Source organism: Bradysia coprophila, chromosome III (genome assembly GCF_014529535.1).
Source record: "Bradysia coprophila strain Holo2 chromosome III, BU_Bcop_v1, whole genome shotgun sequence".
Classification (NCBI taxonomy): domain Eukaryota; kingdom Metazoa; phylum Arthropoda; class Insecta; order Diptera; family Sciaridae; genus Bradysia; species Bradysia coprophila.
This window is the reverse complement of record NC_050736.1, coordinates 3,256,354-3,275,155: the sequence shown is the minus strand read 5'-3', so window position 1 is coordinate 3,275,155 and position 18,802 is coordinate 3,256,354. Positions and strand designations below refer to the sequence as shown.

Below are 18,802 nucleotides of genomic sequence, written 5' to 3'. Positions count from 1 at the left end.
ATAAAACAAATAATTAGTCGTTCCTGAAAGGGAAATGTAATGAAACTCGTAATAATTGACAAAAAAAATATAATTTTATTACTGTTCGGGCCCAATACAATAATAATTATAGCAAAAAAAATGTTAACTCACATAAGTATCTTATGTGAATGAAAGTACAATGCTAAAAATACTCAAAACAAAAACATAAAAGTGGACTTCACATTTATTTAACAAAAAAAAAAGTTGAGTTCCTCTATAACTCGGTTCGGTTTGTTTGAAAACAACGAAAATCACAATTTATTCTCATTTAGGAATAGAATTTTCTATAACTTTACAAGATTTTTCAATTAAAAGACTCCTTTTTCTGTATATGTACGTTTGGGACATTCTAAAAAATAAATCTAAACAAAAATTTTATTCGGTAAATTTTTATACACAAGCAAAAACCATTTGGACGTGACAAGTATATGAATTTCACTGGCCACAATTTTGCGCGTCTCTTGTTGCTGAGAGAGGGTAGCATCATAGGATTTTATTGCTAGAAGATTGATGCTTTTATTGGCTGTTTAATTTACGAATTTATGGTGACTAGCAAGCACAGTCACATGCGCAACGTTTGACACGCTTTTCTCCAGTTAGGACACTGTCAACGCTTCGTACCGAACGTGGTTGAACGACTGTTTCGGGAATAAAACTTATTAATTTTCCTCATTCATTGAAACAAGCATATAAGGACTACTTACAGTGTGGTCTGTCTGATGGGGCTGGTTCTTCTGGTGTTTCTTGTTGCATCATATTGACTGGAATTCGGACTGGTGTAATTAAATTACGAGCGAATGGACCGCGTCCAATCTGTAAGATTTGTGGTTGTTGTTCGGATTCGTCTTGTGAATTTGACTCCTCTTCGTCGTCGGAACTATCAGCAGAGTCTCCGCTACTTTGGTTGCTACTATCTTCGGCGGCCAAATGACGCAATTCTTGTTGGATACGTTCTTCAGCCATGCGTTGAATGTTTCGTAAATCATCTGGAGTGATACCAGCTCGTTGTAGGGCCACCGATAAGGGGACTCGTTGGACCTGTACTTGAGGACTCATGTTTGGCATATCGCGTCCAGTTAAAATTTCACGAAGTTGAATTGGTTCTGATACTTCACCACGAATCGGGAATGGAATACGTTGCAATTGAATGCGAACTTCTGGCTGCTCTGGTCGTGGTGCTTGCATAACTTGATCTGGTACTGGTAGATTGGGTGGCATCTGATGGATTGGAGGTGGCATTTGGTGTACCATTGGCTGTGGTGGACGTTGTTGTTGTTGTTGTTGCTGTTGTGGAGGCATTTGACGGATCATGAACTGGGGAGGAGCGAATTGTGGTAATTGTTGTTGTTGTTGCATATGGGGTGGCATTTGGTGTGGCATGTGTGTCAATGGTACTTGTTGTGGGATTGCTCCGAAAGAAATCGGATAGCGTTGAGGAGGTGGCATCATAAACTGTGGGATTTGTTCGGCTTGTTGCTCTTGTCTCGGCTCAACACCACTCTCGCAGAAAATAGCCATACGTTCTCCTGTAACTCGTTTACGTTTTGGGTCAGTCGTTAAGTTTACACCGAATGGTAATTGCATAGTTTTCGATGGTGCGTCGATAAATTCCTCAGCACGACGACGTTCAACAACACAGTTCATTCTGGACTTTTGATTGTTCTCCAAAATAGCATTAGCCAATTCGCTAAGGTCTAGCTCCAGAGGCAATTTGATATGGACACGATTCATTTCACCACTTTCATCGCTATCTGAGAATGACGAATCGCTTTCCGATTCATTGTCAGATGTTTGTGGTGCTTCCGTCATTTTTTCGTCTTTCTTTTCAGTCTCATCTTTTTGATCTTTGCTGATGTCGTTGTCGTGAATTTCAGTTTTGGATTGTAGAAGAGCTTCAGCGTTTGGTAATTCCTGGAAATTTGAAAATAAAAAAAAACCTTTAATTATCGTTATCACCACCTAACTATATCTATAATGACTCAGGTCTTCTAATCAATCACGAAAATCTTTGTAGAGCATCTGAAGTAGAACTTGTTTATAAACATAGGACATAAATTGTTTAAATCGTTTCGATGTGACTAAACGATATACCTGATTACACATTATTTTCATGCCGGTCTAATTAGTTGCGTACGAGGTTCGCGTAAATAATCAATTAGTTAACACATTCTCGAATTTCCTCTTTTTTTGTCATAAACCTCAATATTGTGTAATGAGATTGGCATAACCATTTAGCGATTGATTAATGTAAGCACGATACCCAGTGCCTTATTTATCAACTCATCCACAGTTATAATACGTATAGAAAGTCTGAGACGGAAGGCAAAAAAAATTGTTTTCATAAATTTCATGGATTTTTCATTTTATTTCAAGATGTGTGGCGCAGAGAGATCTACTCAATTTAATGGAAACTACAATAATCTGTTTCGTAATTGTGAAATCATGTTATAATCTATGTATATTATATCGTTTAGTTTATCCATAAAGCATTCGATTGACCACCAAAAATGGAAGTACCTAACTAGGTTTATCTTCGCAATGTTATCACATACTATATTGGTATATCTTGGTAGCTAAAAGTCGTATGCACAAACCACGGCATTTATATTATGCCAAGAGTGTTTACAACGTTGGAATGAGAGATATTTTGAATTTAAAAAATAATTCTGTCAATTTATATCTTACTGACTCTGAATTCGAGTCGGTTCTGTGCGTTACTTATTGTGAAATTGTAACGAATGTGTTGCTCAATAAATTTTTAAAACCGCAGAAGCAGTTCACTGAACCACAATATCTAATTATAACTTTGGCGAAAGAAAAATGAAACAAAAAGTAACTTTATTGATTACTGCAACAATTGAGTTCTCGGTAGAAAATAAAAAGAAATAAGAAAAATACCTCTGCAACATTCGTCGAAAACATTGTTAAGTCTGGGGCTATGTGGTTCTGTACAAGTAGGAAAGTGCGAAGTGAAATGTCTTTTTCGATGACATCAAACCAAATAAGAAACTGAGAGTGAGTCATTGGTTTCTTTGAATTTGTAGAGAACATTTAAAAAATACAGAATATTCAAAGAATATACCTTTAACAACCTAAAAAGGCTGTGAGTAAGACCTTAAAACAAAAACATTTATAACGTTTTAGAAACGGCTTGCCCTCTGTTATCGACTACGACGACAGGGTGATGAGGTCTTGCTAGTGTTCTCTAAAATATACCAAAACGCATAGTAAAGAAGTAGATGATTTTCAGTCTGGACTATACTTTAAACAAACGAAGTAACAGATTCAATAGATAGCGAAAGGTTAATAATGCAACAAACTCACTTGTAATAACAATGTCTAAAAAAACTGTTGCTTCATGCTACATCACAAAACAACATATGTACACAGATCATTAAAAGAATGATTTCAAAATATGATTTTGACATGCTTATAATCCACAAAAAAAAATTGCGTTGCATTAAAAATAACAATTTTTGTGCCTGTGTTGTTTTAACACAATAACACAGTGTTTCATTCATCAACGGCACAAAAATTATGATATTTTTCACGTTAACCGAACAAAACCAATATAAATATTCTCTTGAACAACAACTTGGTATAAAATTCTATCGAATGTAGCCTTCAACGAGATAAATAATTTTTCGAAAGAAAAAAAAAACCTGTATAGCTGTTGTACCTATGAAAATTAAGCTCTATTCAATTTGATCACTTAAAAAAACATAAATTTTAGAAATAAAATTCAAGAGGAAAAAAATTGGTGTGAACAACAATGTACTAATAAACGTAGGGTCACCTTCAAATTATTGGAGTTTACAGCATTTTGAGTCAGAGGTTCTTTTTTGTGAACAAAATAAATAATTCAATTATCGAACCCGAATCTTGAAGTTGTTTTAGAGGTTTGATAATAATTACAGGGATGTACATTGAAAGCGATAAGTAACATGAAGTAAGCTAGTAATTAACATGATATTGTAGCTGACGAGACAATTATATTTTATCATTACGACCATTCCTTTTAGCAATTACTAAAATTTGAAACGTCTGAGAAACTGCTGTATTTACAAAAATAACATTTTGAAATGAGAGTCGTTATGGCCAACGTTTTCATATCTACAATATAAATATCACCCATCACTCACCTGTTGGCCGGTAATTTTATTTTAATGAGCAATTCAGCTACCAAAAAAATTTCTACTTTTTTTTACTTTTATCAGCTTTTTTCTTGTAATATTGGTTCCCAATTATTGTAAATAACATTTTCTACGTCGCAAATTTGTTTCTATCAAATTACCAATTTAACAATCTAAATCAAATTAACGTTCGAATGCTAAAAGAAATTTAATCAAGAAATTTTAGAGGTCTTTCTTTCAGTGAATCGCAAATTTAAAATAGCAGGAATTGTTAACAATACAAGGAAACAAAGAATAATATTTGAGAACACTGTTAGAGGTCACATCAGATTACTTTGATCCTAAAATCCTAATCCTAAATTCTAAAATCCTAAAGATGACCGACGGACAGCCCTATAAAACATTGAAACTTGATCACTCGAAAATGTGATTAAACTATTGAAAAGTGTGAATGGCAAAGCAATTAAATATTTTTCTACCATTCGTTATGTGAAAATGCGTTGTTAAAAGTTCGTATCAATTTCGTTGCTGGTAACAATACCATGTAATACGAGCGTTACTGTGTAATACACAGTGTGTACTTAACATGGCATCACACCATTTGTCACCTTTTCCGAAATTACTTTCTTTTTAATATTCATATCCAAAAATTAATGTGAGATTTGTTAAGCCAACAATAAAACTCAGTTTAATTAAACTTTCGCATGTTTCTCACTGCAATATTTTCACCATTTCTGATGTGCCTCTTTAAAGTGCTCCAAAGCAGTGATTCATGGTTAATTTCGCAAGCTGAATGGTGTGATAATTTACTGAAAATTATACCTCCAAAAATAACAAACAAAAAAAAACGATGAATATTTGGACAGTAGTTGACGGTTGATTTTAATGTTAGTAATTTAGAAATGTTGATTTCCACCATTGATAATAATCTCTGAAAGGTACACAGTTGCTGATGATGGGATGATCTTTTTATTTTGAATGAAACAACAGAAATTCGTCGAATAAGAAATTTTTCGACGAAAACAAATTGAAATTATCTCGTTGTTTGAATTTATTTGCCGCAATTATTTCACTTTTTAATTTAATTTTATGTTATTGTTTCAGTGTTTATGCTATGCGAAAATGTAACAATTTGTGTATTGTATGTATAAGACTTTTTTGTGATTATTAGTTATTCCAAGTGGAAACATTTCTTGTAATTACTCGAGCACATAATTGTAAATAAAAATTAAATTGAAAAAAAATAGAAAAGAAATGTGGTTTAATACTGTTAAGCAAATTACTTGCCCACGTCCATTAAAATGTTCGAGTGCACGCATTCGGATTCAATGGAAATAATTTCGATTCAATACGATTTCATAAAAACAAAAATCAACAAATTATCATACCGAAGTATTTAAAATTTTTAATTTAAATAAAACGGTGGAAAAGAAATTGAAGAAACAAATTGTGAATTATTTTCACGTTTCAGCGGTGAATTATTGGCTGTAATTTAGAGTAAGGACGCTATTGATTTTCTACATTAACTTTGGGAAAATACCGTGACTCAAGCTAATGACGTTGACCTGAAGTTTCAGTTAGCCAATAACTGAGAGTTTAGTAACATTAAATATCTGAATTTATTTTCACCAATTTAAAAGAGATATATTAACCTTTTCGAATGTCATTTCGCTAAATTAATATTAAATCTGTTATGTCTTGATGACAAATCTATTACTTCTCTAGCCTAAACATGAATTTTACCATAGTATAAGACCAAGTTAACCAGAGATCATCCATTCTGTCGTTTCTTTCGATAGCAGATGATTATCTGGCGCTGGTTGTTAGGTACAATTTGCTTCAATCCTTAGATTAGAACTACTGAATTGGTAGTATACTCATCTTAATAAGCTTTTGATAAATATTGCTAACTAAATCATCACCAATTCGATAGTTCACCCTTCAAGACTACTGTTTGCTGTTTCTGTAGTTTTCATACATAAATTAGAAATAACAGCCATGTGACGATGCCACACCGAACAGGCAATAATTCTTTCACATATCACCCGTATGAAGGCCTAATCTATTACTTCTTTTGAACTTAGTTATTTGTATTAAAAGAGATTGACACAAAATCATTTATTTCGTCAGTTTTGACATAAATTTTGATCGATAAGAAAGAGCTCGTCGCACAGATGATAAATTAAAGGTCGACTAACTTGGTGTAGAATTATTCAAACTGTAGATATAGTTGAGTTGTTTTTTTTTAAACACGAAACCTTTCCAAAATGTTGTCGCCACATAACAAGTTCAACAAACTATGGTCGTATGAAATTTCTCCGGTTCATTGAACTTTCCGTAAATTTGTTTATCTCCACAAACAGTCAAAAGTGCATTAAAGTTTCGGTTAACGAGCAATATGTAAGAGGTTAGTAACTTATTACTCACACTCACAATCTCTCGAAAGAAACATTCACCATTACTGTTTGTATTCCGTTCAACGTAGAAAAAAATAACCATCGTCGGTTGGTTATGTTTCATAGTGGAAATTTATAACTCAAGAAAAGTGAAAGCTTTGTTTCTTATATGACTTATTTGACTGGCACAGCAAAAGAGTGGAATAATAATTATACCGCACTTTTTCTGTGCATATTACAATACAATGGGATCTTCACTTCAGTAAGAATTTTATGAATATTAAAGTGTTTTTCACGTAAAGTACACTTATTGGCATACGTTTAATTGCAAAACATACATATGATATGTACACAATGTATTTGGTAAAAGGTGTAAAATTTAAAAGAAGATAATGTGAAACAATTGCTTCGTGTGTAGGAGCTCAATTTGCATTTCATGTTTTCATGATGGAACCATAGAATATGCATAATTCCCATTGCTTACACACAATTTACTAATTTCCGTTTGTACACACACAAATTTCGACAATGCTTTTCTTATTAGAAATAAAATGTGTCTTACAGCTACTTAGCTACTGTAAAAAATCGATTGTCACCAACAATCGTAATGGATAGTGATATAAGTCACCGAAATTCATTCAACAAAGGTCGACAAACAAATTGTTACTTTAATGTAATTGTTGTGATGTTGCCAGATAAGAAATATTCAATTTGAAAGTTAAATAGTTCGTCAGGCCTATGGTCGTACTAGCAATATTTTAGCAGACATCCATTTTTAACGCCTACAAAAGACATCAATAGGACACACAAATGTTGAAATGCATTCCAATAAAATCATTTTCCACAACTTTGATTTCTGCAATCTCTTGATCATCACAGATTACGATTAGGTGTTAATCGAGTGTTCATTAGAAATTTTTAAAGACCGTACCAATCAACAACGTCATAAGTTTTCAATCACGAACCAATCATTTACTGTACCCGTAATCTAAATGCAATGTGAAAGGTTAAACTAAAAGGAATACAAACTGCGGCAGAAAAGTGATAAGATTGAAAAGTTTTCATCATTTTTCAAACATATCAAAGTCATTTTAGAAATTATTCGCTACGAGTGAAATGTGAATTGATTTGAATGAGTTGCTCTAATAAAATAAAGATTTATCAAACCTTAAGCGGTTATAGACAATATAATTTTTCACATTTGTCAGACTAGAGAAATGAAGCATTGTAGTGGCTTGAGTTTGAGCATTGCTCTTTGAAATGTATCAAGACTTTAATGAATCGAGCGTGTTTGAAAAGAAACTCACGATTTTTTTTTGTTCAGTCAAACGATTAATTTTATAGTGTGAATAGAATAATGCTCGGTTACAACATGATCATGATTAAAATTCAGGATAGAGACAATATTGTTGGACTATGGGTTCAGACAGAAGAAAAACTAGTTTTCGAATAATGCTGTTATACCATAGAGTAATGCGCCCGTCTATTTATGGCAATGGTGTTATTAAATTACTATTACTCTATGTGAAAGGTTTTTCGTATTATTGGCCGGTTTTTGGTTGGCATATGTTATTCAATTGTGAGAAAAGTCTATTAAAGGCGGCAGTTCAGTTTAAACGATAATAATCGATAATAATTCACTGAAACATTTTCTTTTATCAAATTATGCTTTATGCAGCACTACGCAGCATTTATTATCGTGCGTACTGTAGCAATTAATTGAGTCGATTCATTCACTGCGCTCATTTGCATTTATTTTCTTAAACTAAATATTGAACGGATATTTAAATGATGATTCATGAAAAGGAAAGTAAGTAGGAAGCCTCATCTTCAGATCTATATCTTTTAAAGATGTGTTTCTAAGAACCTAGGAAGCTGTACGGTGTCATATAAAAAATTCCAACTCGTCGTGTCAATAGCTGTACTTTGTTTTACTGCACCGTGGTTTTTTTATAATATAACATGACAATATTGAATATAACAGCCTGTATAACGCACAGGAGTCATTAAACACGAAGTATTACATTACTGTCTCTTAATTGCAACATCTATATCACCCACTGAAGCTAAACACATGTTTGCATTTATAATCATCAAATTCGACATGCATGAAGTCAATTTATGTAAAGAAAAATATTGTTTTACGAGCTGAGTTGGTTGTTTTTTTTATCTTGGATTAAGATATTCACTTGCAATAGAATATTACGTTAATAATAGTGACATCAACATCCAGTAAACGTCTCTGCTAAACAAAACGGAATGCTAAAAAAACAATAGAAACATTGTTTCAAGTTGGTGTGCTCATGTGCGCTACATTTCCGTGGAATGTGTTGGATGTGATTTATAATTGCAGCAATGCTACAATACCGACAATCATTCTATTAATCGAATCATTCATTGGAACAAGACCAACTCAATGATAGAAAATAATGATTAGTGTAAGTACCACGAATTTTAACTACAATAACCCACTATGTAAGAACGGGCACAGTTTGGCAATACTTTTTTTAATGAGAAAAATGTCTGCATGGACCGCGAATACTTTTACTCTGTAGAACGTTATGTTCTTCCTCCTTTGATTGTCTTTTACTAGAATCCTGAATCTTATCGAAACCACTCAATATAATTATCAATAAACAAAATGTCTCACCTGTTGCAACGCTTCCAACATCAGTTCTCTTTCCAAAACGGAGTCCAATGTTTGCATTTGATCGCATGTTGCTCTAGCTTGTAAGTAAGTCGATGCCAAAATAAACGATCCAATAATGAAGGATGATGCAATCACGGTGAGTGCAATTATTTTTGCAATTTTAACAGAGCTCGAATGATGTCGGTACGCCTGTGTATAATTGGAAGATAGTTTTTTTTTTCGTTATTATGAGAACAATAATGATAAGTATTTTTAATTGCGTGAGTGAATGCACAATCTATAATAGTTTACGTTCGTTAGTTAATAATAAAAATGGATTTCTAAAAAAAAGTTTATTAAATTTTGAAATAATTTTTTTCTTGCTTTTAAATTACAAAGAGAAATCTCTGCAACACGAAAAAAAAGACACGTTCACGTCATCTTCGCATTCAAGTGCTGATACTTAAGTAAATGAAAAGATATAATTCGCCTGACACAGCAAAACTACATCGATTGTCGTAAACAAACCAGCTAATGTCTTAACCTTGAGAAAATGTTAAATTCAAACAATAAGAATGGCTTTGTTAAAGAGAATAATTCTTTGGAAAAGTTTCGTGTCTAAATTTTTGCTAATTTGATGGAATATTTACTATTTGTTTTAGCATGTCACGATCGTTTAAGGTGATATATAAACTTAAAGTCGTTAAACAAGCGCGTTTTTTCTTTTTCTTCGGGCAATCAACGAGAACCACACTTAATTCATGTTATCACTTTAAAGTTTATTGTGACTACAATTTATGCACGTATTTTTCAGTTGCGAAGCTGCTATTGTGCTGAAATTTTCAGTTGACCATCAAAATGAATCTGTTGAATTTTATTTTGAAAACAAAACAAAATTAATTCGACCTTAATCTACTTAAAGTATTTGCTGTGTTTTGGGTTATCAACCTCTGAGTTGAAGATTGTGACATGAGCAAACTGACTTTGATGTATTATCAGAATTGACCAGCACAAGAGTGTTTTGGAATTTTAAATTGAAATCATCAGTTTTGGTTTTCTCTTCATTTTATTTATCGCGTTGAAGATCTACATTTAGTTATGCATTTATTGCAACAATTTTTATTTGCAGTGTACAATTCCCTCAAGATTTCGGAGCATGTAGCCACTAAAATTATCGAATCTTTTACTTCTTTTGTTTGAAGTATTTCATAAATTGATGTAAAGTCTATTACTTTAGTAATTTTAGTATTTAATCTGTTTAATAGGACGGCATTAACCAGAGGCTATTTCTCATTTTTGTCGTCACTGTCGTTAACAGATGAAAGAGACATTTGTGAAAGCTTACCAGCATCAGCTTTATTTTATTATCAATTTTTAAATTGACAGTTTGTTGTTAGTTTCACTACAACACTCGGCCGAAGCTGGACTATGGAAAATTGCGAAATCCCGCCATTCGGCTCAAATTTTAATATTTTTTGTTCTTTTACTCAATATTTTGAGTTTATGTAAATTTCTAATTTTATCCTAGATTAAATGTGAAGCTGCTTTCCGATTAAACTTTCCATTTCTTCGTATCAATGCAGTTTTTTCTAACCGAAAATTCATATTCAAAAACGATGTCAAAACAATTTCTTTTTCTTTTTTGTTGCTAGATTCAGCAAATTGAGAAATTAGTTTTTTGTTCCTTGCTCATTTAAATGAAATCTATTCATAAACTTTACACAAAAAAAGCTGTTAATAAATTAACTTAAATCAAACGACAAAGATCAATATTTAAGCGATAAAAAGATGTTCCTTTCGGTTGCAAATAAACCGCAACGCAAAAACTGATATTTATTTGCTGATTGACACCATACCTTCAACAATATTTTTGTGCTGGGTTTTGTTTATTATTGTATTGAATCATCATCTGACATACTAAAAATATTAATCATTTCGTAAGAAAAAAAAACTGGTTTCGAATGTTCAAATATACATCTAAAGATCTTGTATCTGCACACACATATACATTTCCTTGGTGAAATTAAAGGAGGAAAATTTAAATACGTATGCGTGATTGAGTTACATGATTGATAATCAAGTCGTAGATGAGCAATTTAAAATAAAAAGCTAATTTAAAATTAAAAATAAAACTGATATTGTGGAAAGTACTCGCAGAAATGAATATTTCCTCTAGAGCATAGCGACATGATTGAATTATTTAAACGTGTGCTGTGCACCAACGATGTTGTGATATAGATCATTACTCCTAAATTCAATTTTAACTTTAATTTTAATTATTCCGATAGGAAGTAGAAATCATATCGGAAGTACCTACTCGAAGCATAAGTTTTGTCTTTTGTGTCGTTGTTCTTGTGTTGTATTGAATTCTAAAGGATTATATCATCTCCAAGAAACGGGAAAACTGCAGCACCCTAATAATCAAATACGAATCTTCATCTGTTATCGACAAAGAAGACAAAAATAAGCAATGAACTCTAGTTAGTGGCATCTGATATAGGGAAATGTATGATGATAGAATATGGAAGTAATAGATTTTGTGTTAGCCACTAGGGTATACTTTACACAAATGAAGAAACAGATTGATTTTTTTTTCATAAGCTTGCCGTTTCTAAAAGATTGAAAACGCAATGCTACAGTGAACGACATCTCAAATGTCTCCTGTCATTTTTTTCAAAGAATGTCATTGTGAATTTGCAATGACACAATAAATTTCTCAGAAAAATTTGACAGTGAGACATTTGAGATGTCGTTCACTGTACTGCTTCGGAAAATGTAGATTTGATTCGTGTGTCTGATAAATGGATGGAAAACTATTTGACTCGTGTGTCTGATAAATGGATAGAAAACTACATTACTTTGCTTGTCCATAACATTCTAATTGTAAAAACATTTTACAATCGAAACATATTATAAAAACATTCTCGAAATTATCGCTAATAGCATGTAATGTACATTGTTTGAAGCGACATTATTTTTTTTATTTTAATCTTTCATAGGCCAATAATGGGAAATTTATTATTCGTTTTGACCGGACACAGCGGATGTTCATTTAAATATTTGTTCATATGAAACTGGCAAAAATAACGTATGCTTGTCATTATATTTGAATTATTTGCAATATTTTGTAATGGTTCGATAGGTCTGAATCGCATTTATGTAATTTCTTATTTGCAAGAGATATGATTTTAACCAACGGACATTTTATGTTTGAACGAATCGGTATTGAATAATAAAAGAAAGACTTTCGATGCCACGGTTCATGTCAATTTCCAGTTCTAACATCTGTTCTTGATTTTCTTTTCGCACCTTTGTAAAATGAGTAAATCGGTGGACAATGATCGAAGTACGTGAATGCGGTTTGATTGTACGCTACGGAATCAGTTTCTTTGTCAGATAATACAAAAACCGTAATTTATGTGATGTACGGATATATTGTTGAATAGATAGCCATACTAAAAATATGATCGTTAAACTGAATGTTTTACAACATTCCCCCGTCATTAAATCAGAAAATAATTATTATCATTCGAATCTAACTAGATAATAGAATGGGAAGCTATCTATCAGCAAAACACATGCAATATTCAATGAGAATCGTAGGTTGTTGGAAATTACATTGTATGAACTCTGTCTAACCTTGAGATCACACACTTTTCTGTGAATATTGAAAATTCATTATTATGGCTGAATCATGAATTATAGACATTTAACATGATACAACTAGGTAGTTAATCTGACTTATGGTTAATTGCACTTAATCAAGCAATTTACGGGAAACGTCTTCACGATTGGCAATTATTACATCTAAACTTGAATCCCGGATCCGAATCCAGGTCGTAGAATTCTGATGGTATGTATGATGGTAGCATAATGCGCACGTTTTTTAATTTAATCTTCAAAATTCAAAAGTATAATCAAAAAAACGTCGTGACAAAATCTTTAATTTTAAAAATCGCACAATTAATTATTATAAATGCGCGTGACGAGAATTTCAAATTGAAGTAAAGAAATAAAAAAAAAAATGGCAAGATGGAGAACTTAAGTTTACACACCTTCAAAAATTGAATAGATTGTATCGCTATATTATATATGCACAGGACGGCATTATAATGTATGTACGTTTGTTTACACACAATAATACAATTATGTAATTCATGGCGTATTTCCAAGCTAAGACAACGTTTTTTTGTGCGGTTTTAAAAATTTTCAAACAACTGGTTTTTGAGACACTTTTTTCGGTTTTTATGATCATCATTTTACAAATTGTATAGTCATTTGTCAACAATGACTTTAGGTGTGTTCAAGCGTTCAAAGTTTTCGGTAAAAAAATAGAACGTCCACTGAATCTTAGGATCGTCATTCTCATATTTCAACCCTTTACCATTTCAAAAATGGTAAGCGAGCCTATGCGTATCTTATGATTGAGACTATTTCTTCTTCTGTTTAATGCATTGTCTTGGACAGTCTTTTACTTCTTCATTTTTAATTTACTTTTCGTTATGTAAGAGTACACTAGCCGGAGGTCATATAATTTTTGTCGTCGTTAGCGATAACAGATGACTGGCAGTTCCTGAAAAGTTTCATATATTACATGTATTTCCGTGACTGGATTTTAACCTTTCACAGGCGGATAGCATATCACGACTATATTTTACGAGTCTATTACGTGACGGTAAGTCTTTAGACTTAGGAATATTCATCGGATTTAACAAAATAACAGCTTAACCTCGAGAACTGTGAACAAAAGGGTTTATTTCAACAGATATGTGTATCGCCAATATTCTCTCTAGCACCGAAGCTAACTGTGACATAAGTCGAATTTCATACAGTGACTACACATGCAGATGACAATATAAAGTTATAAATTACAAGTTCCAAAATGAAAGACTTTAAAATTTCTGCATTTTGCAAGCAAGATGGTTTCGTTTGGAAAAAATATTTCCATTCATAGATGAAGCATAATTGTTGTTGAGTTTTGTCTTAAGCTAATCAGTTGCAGAAGACAAGAAAATTATGTGTTATGTAAATGGTTAAGACGAAAGAAACGCTAAATTAAAATGGTGAATCGTGTTCTAGATTCAAAATGCTTTCGAAATGAAGATACGGTCTCATTTCAAATTCTAATACAATGGGAAAATAATGCCAATTTTGAAATCGACTCCAATTATGCTACATCGTACAAATCGACAGTTAAAATCTCAATTTATTTTTTATTTTTAGAAAATTCAAATGATTAAATCGATTAGGCACGTATAAATCATCAAAATTGGTTACAGAAATATACCACACATGGACATTAGACTTTGTCATTAGATTGTTTATATAACCGCATTGGTAGTTTTTCTGCAATCGAAAAAAGAGCTATTTACTCAAATGCCGCAAGAGTTGCGTTTATTACGATGTGTACCATAATGATCTATACGTACGGCTGAATTTAATGGCACCAAACCGAACCTTTCTTTAAAAATTTTTTTTAGAAAAAGAAAATTATTGAAATATACAGCATATGACTGTGAGGTAGGGGTTATTGACGTTTTGAACTTTCGGTATATGTGAAAAGTACATTAAATTTTTGTTGATGATGTCGTTGTTCGTGGTTCGTGAATTTTATCTTTCAGCACATACATCGTACTGTAAACTGACTTAATTGGTTTGTTTTAACTTTTAAACTTTGTTGTATTGAGCCTTTTCAAATGGTGAGTGGAAAATATATTTTCTCTGCGTTCGTAGACTGCAGTCTTGATATATATTCAGAAGCAACTCCAACTAATACCAAGAAAAGTAAAAGCGAAATTCAAAACATGAAACTTGGTTCAAAATCATCAACCATCAATTGAGTAGCTCTACAGTTGCCACTCTATTTTGACCTGAATATCTTGTTTTGCTTTTTCTTTAAAAGTTGATTGTGTTGTGTTGAAGACGTTATTTTGTGTTATTGTTAAATTAATTCTGTTTCTGTTTTTGTTCGAGATGATGACTATAGTTTTTGTGTATACATGCAAAGCAGCTTAAAGCGAAAAATGAAAATTTTGGATGATGGTCACATAATGTGAGATCATTAAAAGGCACCTCGAAAATAAAATGTTTGCTCAACTGTAATACACTTTAAAAACAGAATTAACAATCTTCTCTACCGTGTATTTATATACATTTATTGTCGTGACAGAAGAAAAAGAAGATTTCCAACGAATTGGGATCATCACCCAACCATATTTTGAATATAATTTTGTGAAAGTGCATTGATGGTTTCTGATTTTGTATTTATTTTAATTTGCAATAAAATAAAATAAAAAACCTACCGGAGGTGCTTCACTACCAGCTGTGCTGTAAACTTCACTGGCTGCATAGTCGCCCTTCATTTGTACTGTTGCCATTGAATCTGGCTCCTTTTCCATAGTTTAATAAATCCAAACAGTTAGTACTTCACACTGGCTGTATTTATTTTTAAAAATAAATCAAAACAACGGGGATATGCAACGGACGCGCAATATAATATTCACAACAACCGAAATAAAGAAGCAATTAAATGAAAACTTAAAAAAAAATATTAAATTAAAATATTCAGTCCGACCAGAAGTGTGTAGTCGTTCAACGTCTGTACACTTACTGAAAGGTATCAACTGTTGAGTATAAATTTTATGTTATTTTTTAGAAAGATTTTCTGATGGATTGAATATATAAAATTTGTATTCAAATATATTCATTCAAGTGCTGATGTGGTGGGGACGTTTAAATGGACAAGTGGGAGAGTTTTTATTTCTTTCGATTTTAATGAAGATGTGGTCGATGTGAATACAACTTGTAAACAGAAGGGCAGACGTTTGTGATGCATTGTAATTTCATTTTATTGAGGTGTTATTAGGGAGTGATACTGAATCATGACGTCGTCGGCGGCGGCTTTTCATTAGTGATGAGTTATGACTGATACGGTCTTATATAGTGGAAGGGAAAATTCAATTAATCCATCTGTTGAAAATGAAGGAACAGACCTTGATAAGCCCCGTTGTACTCCGACGGCTGAGGTTCATCGTGCTGCCATTGTAGTCCTTTTCCAAGAACATTTGGACAAGTTGAGACTGAGCTTTGGTTGAAAATTACCTTTGAAACACCAACGCGTATGTGAATTCGTTGCTGGCTCCTTCCTCGGATATTTTTTTTTTGTATTTTCGTTTCAAAATTTCCTTTTTTTTCTGTTGACTAAATCAGATCTTTTTCTTTCTTCTTTCCCTTCAGTTGTAAGACTTTTGTTGTGAATATGGGCTTTTGTGGCTTCCTCTGTTAATAGATTGCATCAGTTCTTCAATCGAGAGCATTCATTCTATCTTGCGAAAGTATATTACGGAACAACTGATGATGGACAGTCCTATACTGTCCTTGGGCCGCCGTAGTATACCAAGGCCGACCTCTTCGTTTCGATTTTAATATCTATCAAAATTCACTAAACGTAGCTAGAGAGAAGGGCAAGGGAAGCCACGGCTATACGGTTTTCCAATTTTGTCTAATTGGTCCTTGACCAAGTCGTAACGTTAAAGAAACCCGACATACCTGTAGTATCAGTGTGATCAGTGTGACCAAATTTTTTTTTTGTTAATTACCGTCTGTTAAAAGTTGAACGTTTTGGAGATCATCGGTTTGTTGTAAAGGTATCAATGATATTGAGTTAAAATAAAAATTTTAAGAAATTGAGACAGAAAAACTTTGCATTTATTTCAGCAGATGTGACAGAATCCAATACAAATTCAAAACTCTTCTTGAGCAGTTCTTGGTTTCACAGACGCTTCCAATTTTCTCACAAATTCTTCAAAAACAAACAGGCCCTTTGACAAGCTGGTTTTTTTATAGTCCTGAAATAATGTCAATGTTGGGTGAATTTAACAAATGATTAGAGGAAACAGCTTTGAAAGGGAAATTCTACCTTGATTTTATTTGCTTCCGCTGCTCCTTGCGTTTGTGTGTTTTTCTCATCGAAGGCACTAATTTCTTCAAGAATTTGTCTGCCGAAAATAAAAATCAATTTTAACTCCAACTGCTGACAATCGGTGCAAATAGCTTACGTTATCGTTGGAGCATTGGTCGGATCAAATTTGCTGACCGCAGCCGGATTGATGGGAACACAGACTTTACCAGTTCCAGGATGGACACAGAACGGTGACTTCAACAAATGGTTCATCCCTTTGGTAACGTTGACGTCCAAACGCGGATACAGCAGCGCAATTTGTATTTCTTCCACGATATTTTGCAGTTTACGCGGTAGAGAGCCACGATGTTTCAATCCAGACATGTAATTTGCGAAACAATTCCAAATCGCCGGCGAATTATTTTCCTGCGCTTTCAATTTCACATCCAAATCTTTTCGTATTTCGTCGTCCGTTACACTTTTCACCAGAAATGCGAGTCCTTTCTCCGTTGCGAAGAAGTTTTGTTCGTGTAGGATCACCTCGTCAAACAGTGATTCGACGATCCGATATGCCCGACGGACGCTATGATGCATCTTCTCGCCAATGTTCACCCGTGACACTTCTCCCGAATTCACCAATGTTAGATATTCGGCTACAGCCGATCTTCCTTTGTTGTCTAGGCGTCGTGCGGTTTCATCGCAGACCCAACAGTGAATACCTCGTCGACCACTGAACACCCACAGAATGTGCTCGAATCCAAAATCCTCTATTTCAAAGGAAACGAGGGAACAAAATGGTGATTAGGTGAGGTGATAGGGAATATTGTGATTTGGGTTACCTCTTAAAGCAATGTCCAATATTCGACAAGCAATACTCATAAATTTCCAGCATTTTGCACAGACATTAGCACCAGAACAGCACGTTCGTACTTCATCATAATCAGTCATGTCAATATCGAAAACCAGTTCACGTTGGGTTGGTGTCATCGTCGGCACGGATCTATGATCACGTGGACTACAATTTAAAAGAATTACAAAAGTTAAATTGTTGTCAAGTATTGATTCCATTTATTATATGTACCGAACAGTCATCACAGGACCTATGTCAAATTTTGTAGGATTCTTTGAACATAATTCTTCCATAAATTCGGATTGATTTTCGAACGATTGATATCTCAGATAAATGTCTCCCAGCAGCGTAAATGAAAACTCTCGATGTGTGAAAACAGACGAGTCAACTATGAAGGTAAATAGAGCAAAGTAAAGTATTTGTTCAACATCAGGTATTGGTGCAATGTAACGAACCATTCCCATAAGACAACCACCGATAGTATGGTGCATGAGGAAACAATCGCTTATAATACAAGGGCAGCAAATCGGGAAGTATTTCCGGATCGTAGGCTTGTTGAACTGGGCACTCTTTTTCCTTCATTTCTATCAGGTTTTTAAAAAATTCTCTTGTTCAAAGTGTAGAAAGTAAACAACGGATTGACTGTGACATTTAAGTTGGCGCGATTTTCTTGTGAATAGCAGTGATGAAGAAATATTTTGTCGAAATTGCATAGATTAGTCAGTGTTGTAAACATAGATTTTCACAGCCTCAGCTGCTGATGGAAATTCAGAACAAATCTTTTGGATATTTCGTACAATCAGTGCATTTCATTGTAAATATAAATTTGAGTAAAAATTGACGGTAAAAACTACACTTCCAAATATTTGCCTC

The 18,802-nt window shown here is 33.2% G+C and overlaps 2 protein-coding genes across 2 annotated transcripts; both read right to left on the bottom strand.

Annotated features, from left to right (window-relative positions):
* Positions 1–61: 61 nt before the first annotated feature.
* LOC119076517 (mediator of RNA polymerase II transcription subunit 15) lies at positions 62–15,846 on the bottom strand. The gene is made up of 4 exons (XM_037183306.1): positions 15,482–15,846; positions 9,201–9,389; positions 726–1,932; positions 62–659 (listed from the first exon to the last, which is right to left on the bottom strand). Exons 1-4 carry the CDS (start codon positions 15,575–15,577, stop codon positions 571–573), a joined length of 1,581 nt encoding a protein of 526 aa, XP_037039201.1. The 5' UTR covers positions 15,578–15,846; the 3' UTR covers positions 62–570.
* Positions 15,847–16,864: 1,018 nt separating this feature from the next.
* On the bottom strand, positions 16,865–18,608 carry LOC119076891 (DNA primase small subunit). Its single transcript, XM_037183899.1, has 6 exons — positions 18,385–18,608; positions 18,161–18,317; positions 17,919–18,094; positions 17,237–17,846; positions 17,098–17,176; positions 16,865–17,026 (listed from the first exon to the last, which is right to left on the bottom strand). Exons 1-6 carry the CDS (start codon positions 18,509–18,511, stop codon positions 16,922–16,924), a joined length of 1,254 nt encoding a protein of 417 aa, XP_037039794.1. The 5' UTR covers positions 18,512–18,608; the 3' UTR covers positions 16,865–16,921.
* Between the last annotated feature and the right edge of the window lie 194 nt (positions 18,609–18,802).

Coding starts and splice junctions, on each gene's coding strand:
- LOC119076517 (XM_037183306.1), bottom strand. CDS start 15,577: ATGGAAAAGGAGCCAGATTCAATGGCAACAGTACAAATGAAGGGCGAC. Junction 1,933..9,200: donor TGTTGGAAGCGTTGCAACAG/GTGAGACATTTT, acceptor TCAAATTTCCAG/GAATTACCAAACGCTGAAGC. Junction 660..725: donor CCCATCAGACAGACCACACT/GTAAGTAGTCCT, acceptor TTCCCGAAACAG/TCGTTCAACCACGTTCGGTA.
- LOC119076891 (XM_037183899.1), bottom strand. CDS start 18,511: ATGAAGGAAAAAGAGTGCCCAGTTCAACAAGCCTACGATCCGGAAATA. Junction 18,095..18,160: donor GGTCCTGTGATGACTGTTCG/GTACATATAATA, acceptor TTTAAATTGTAG/TCCACGTGATCATAGATCCG. Junction 17,847..17,918: donor ATTGGACATTGCTTTAAGAG/GTAACCCAAATC, acceptor CCTTTGAAATAG/AGGATTTTGGATTCGAGCAC.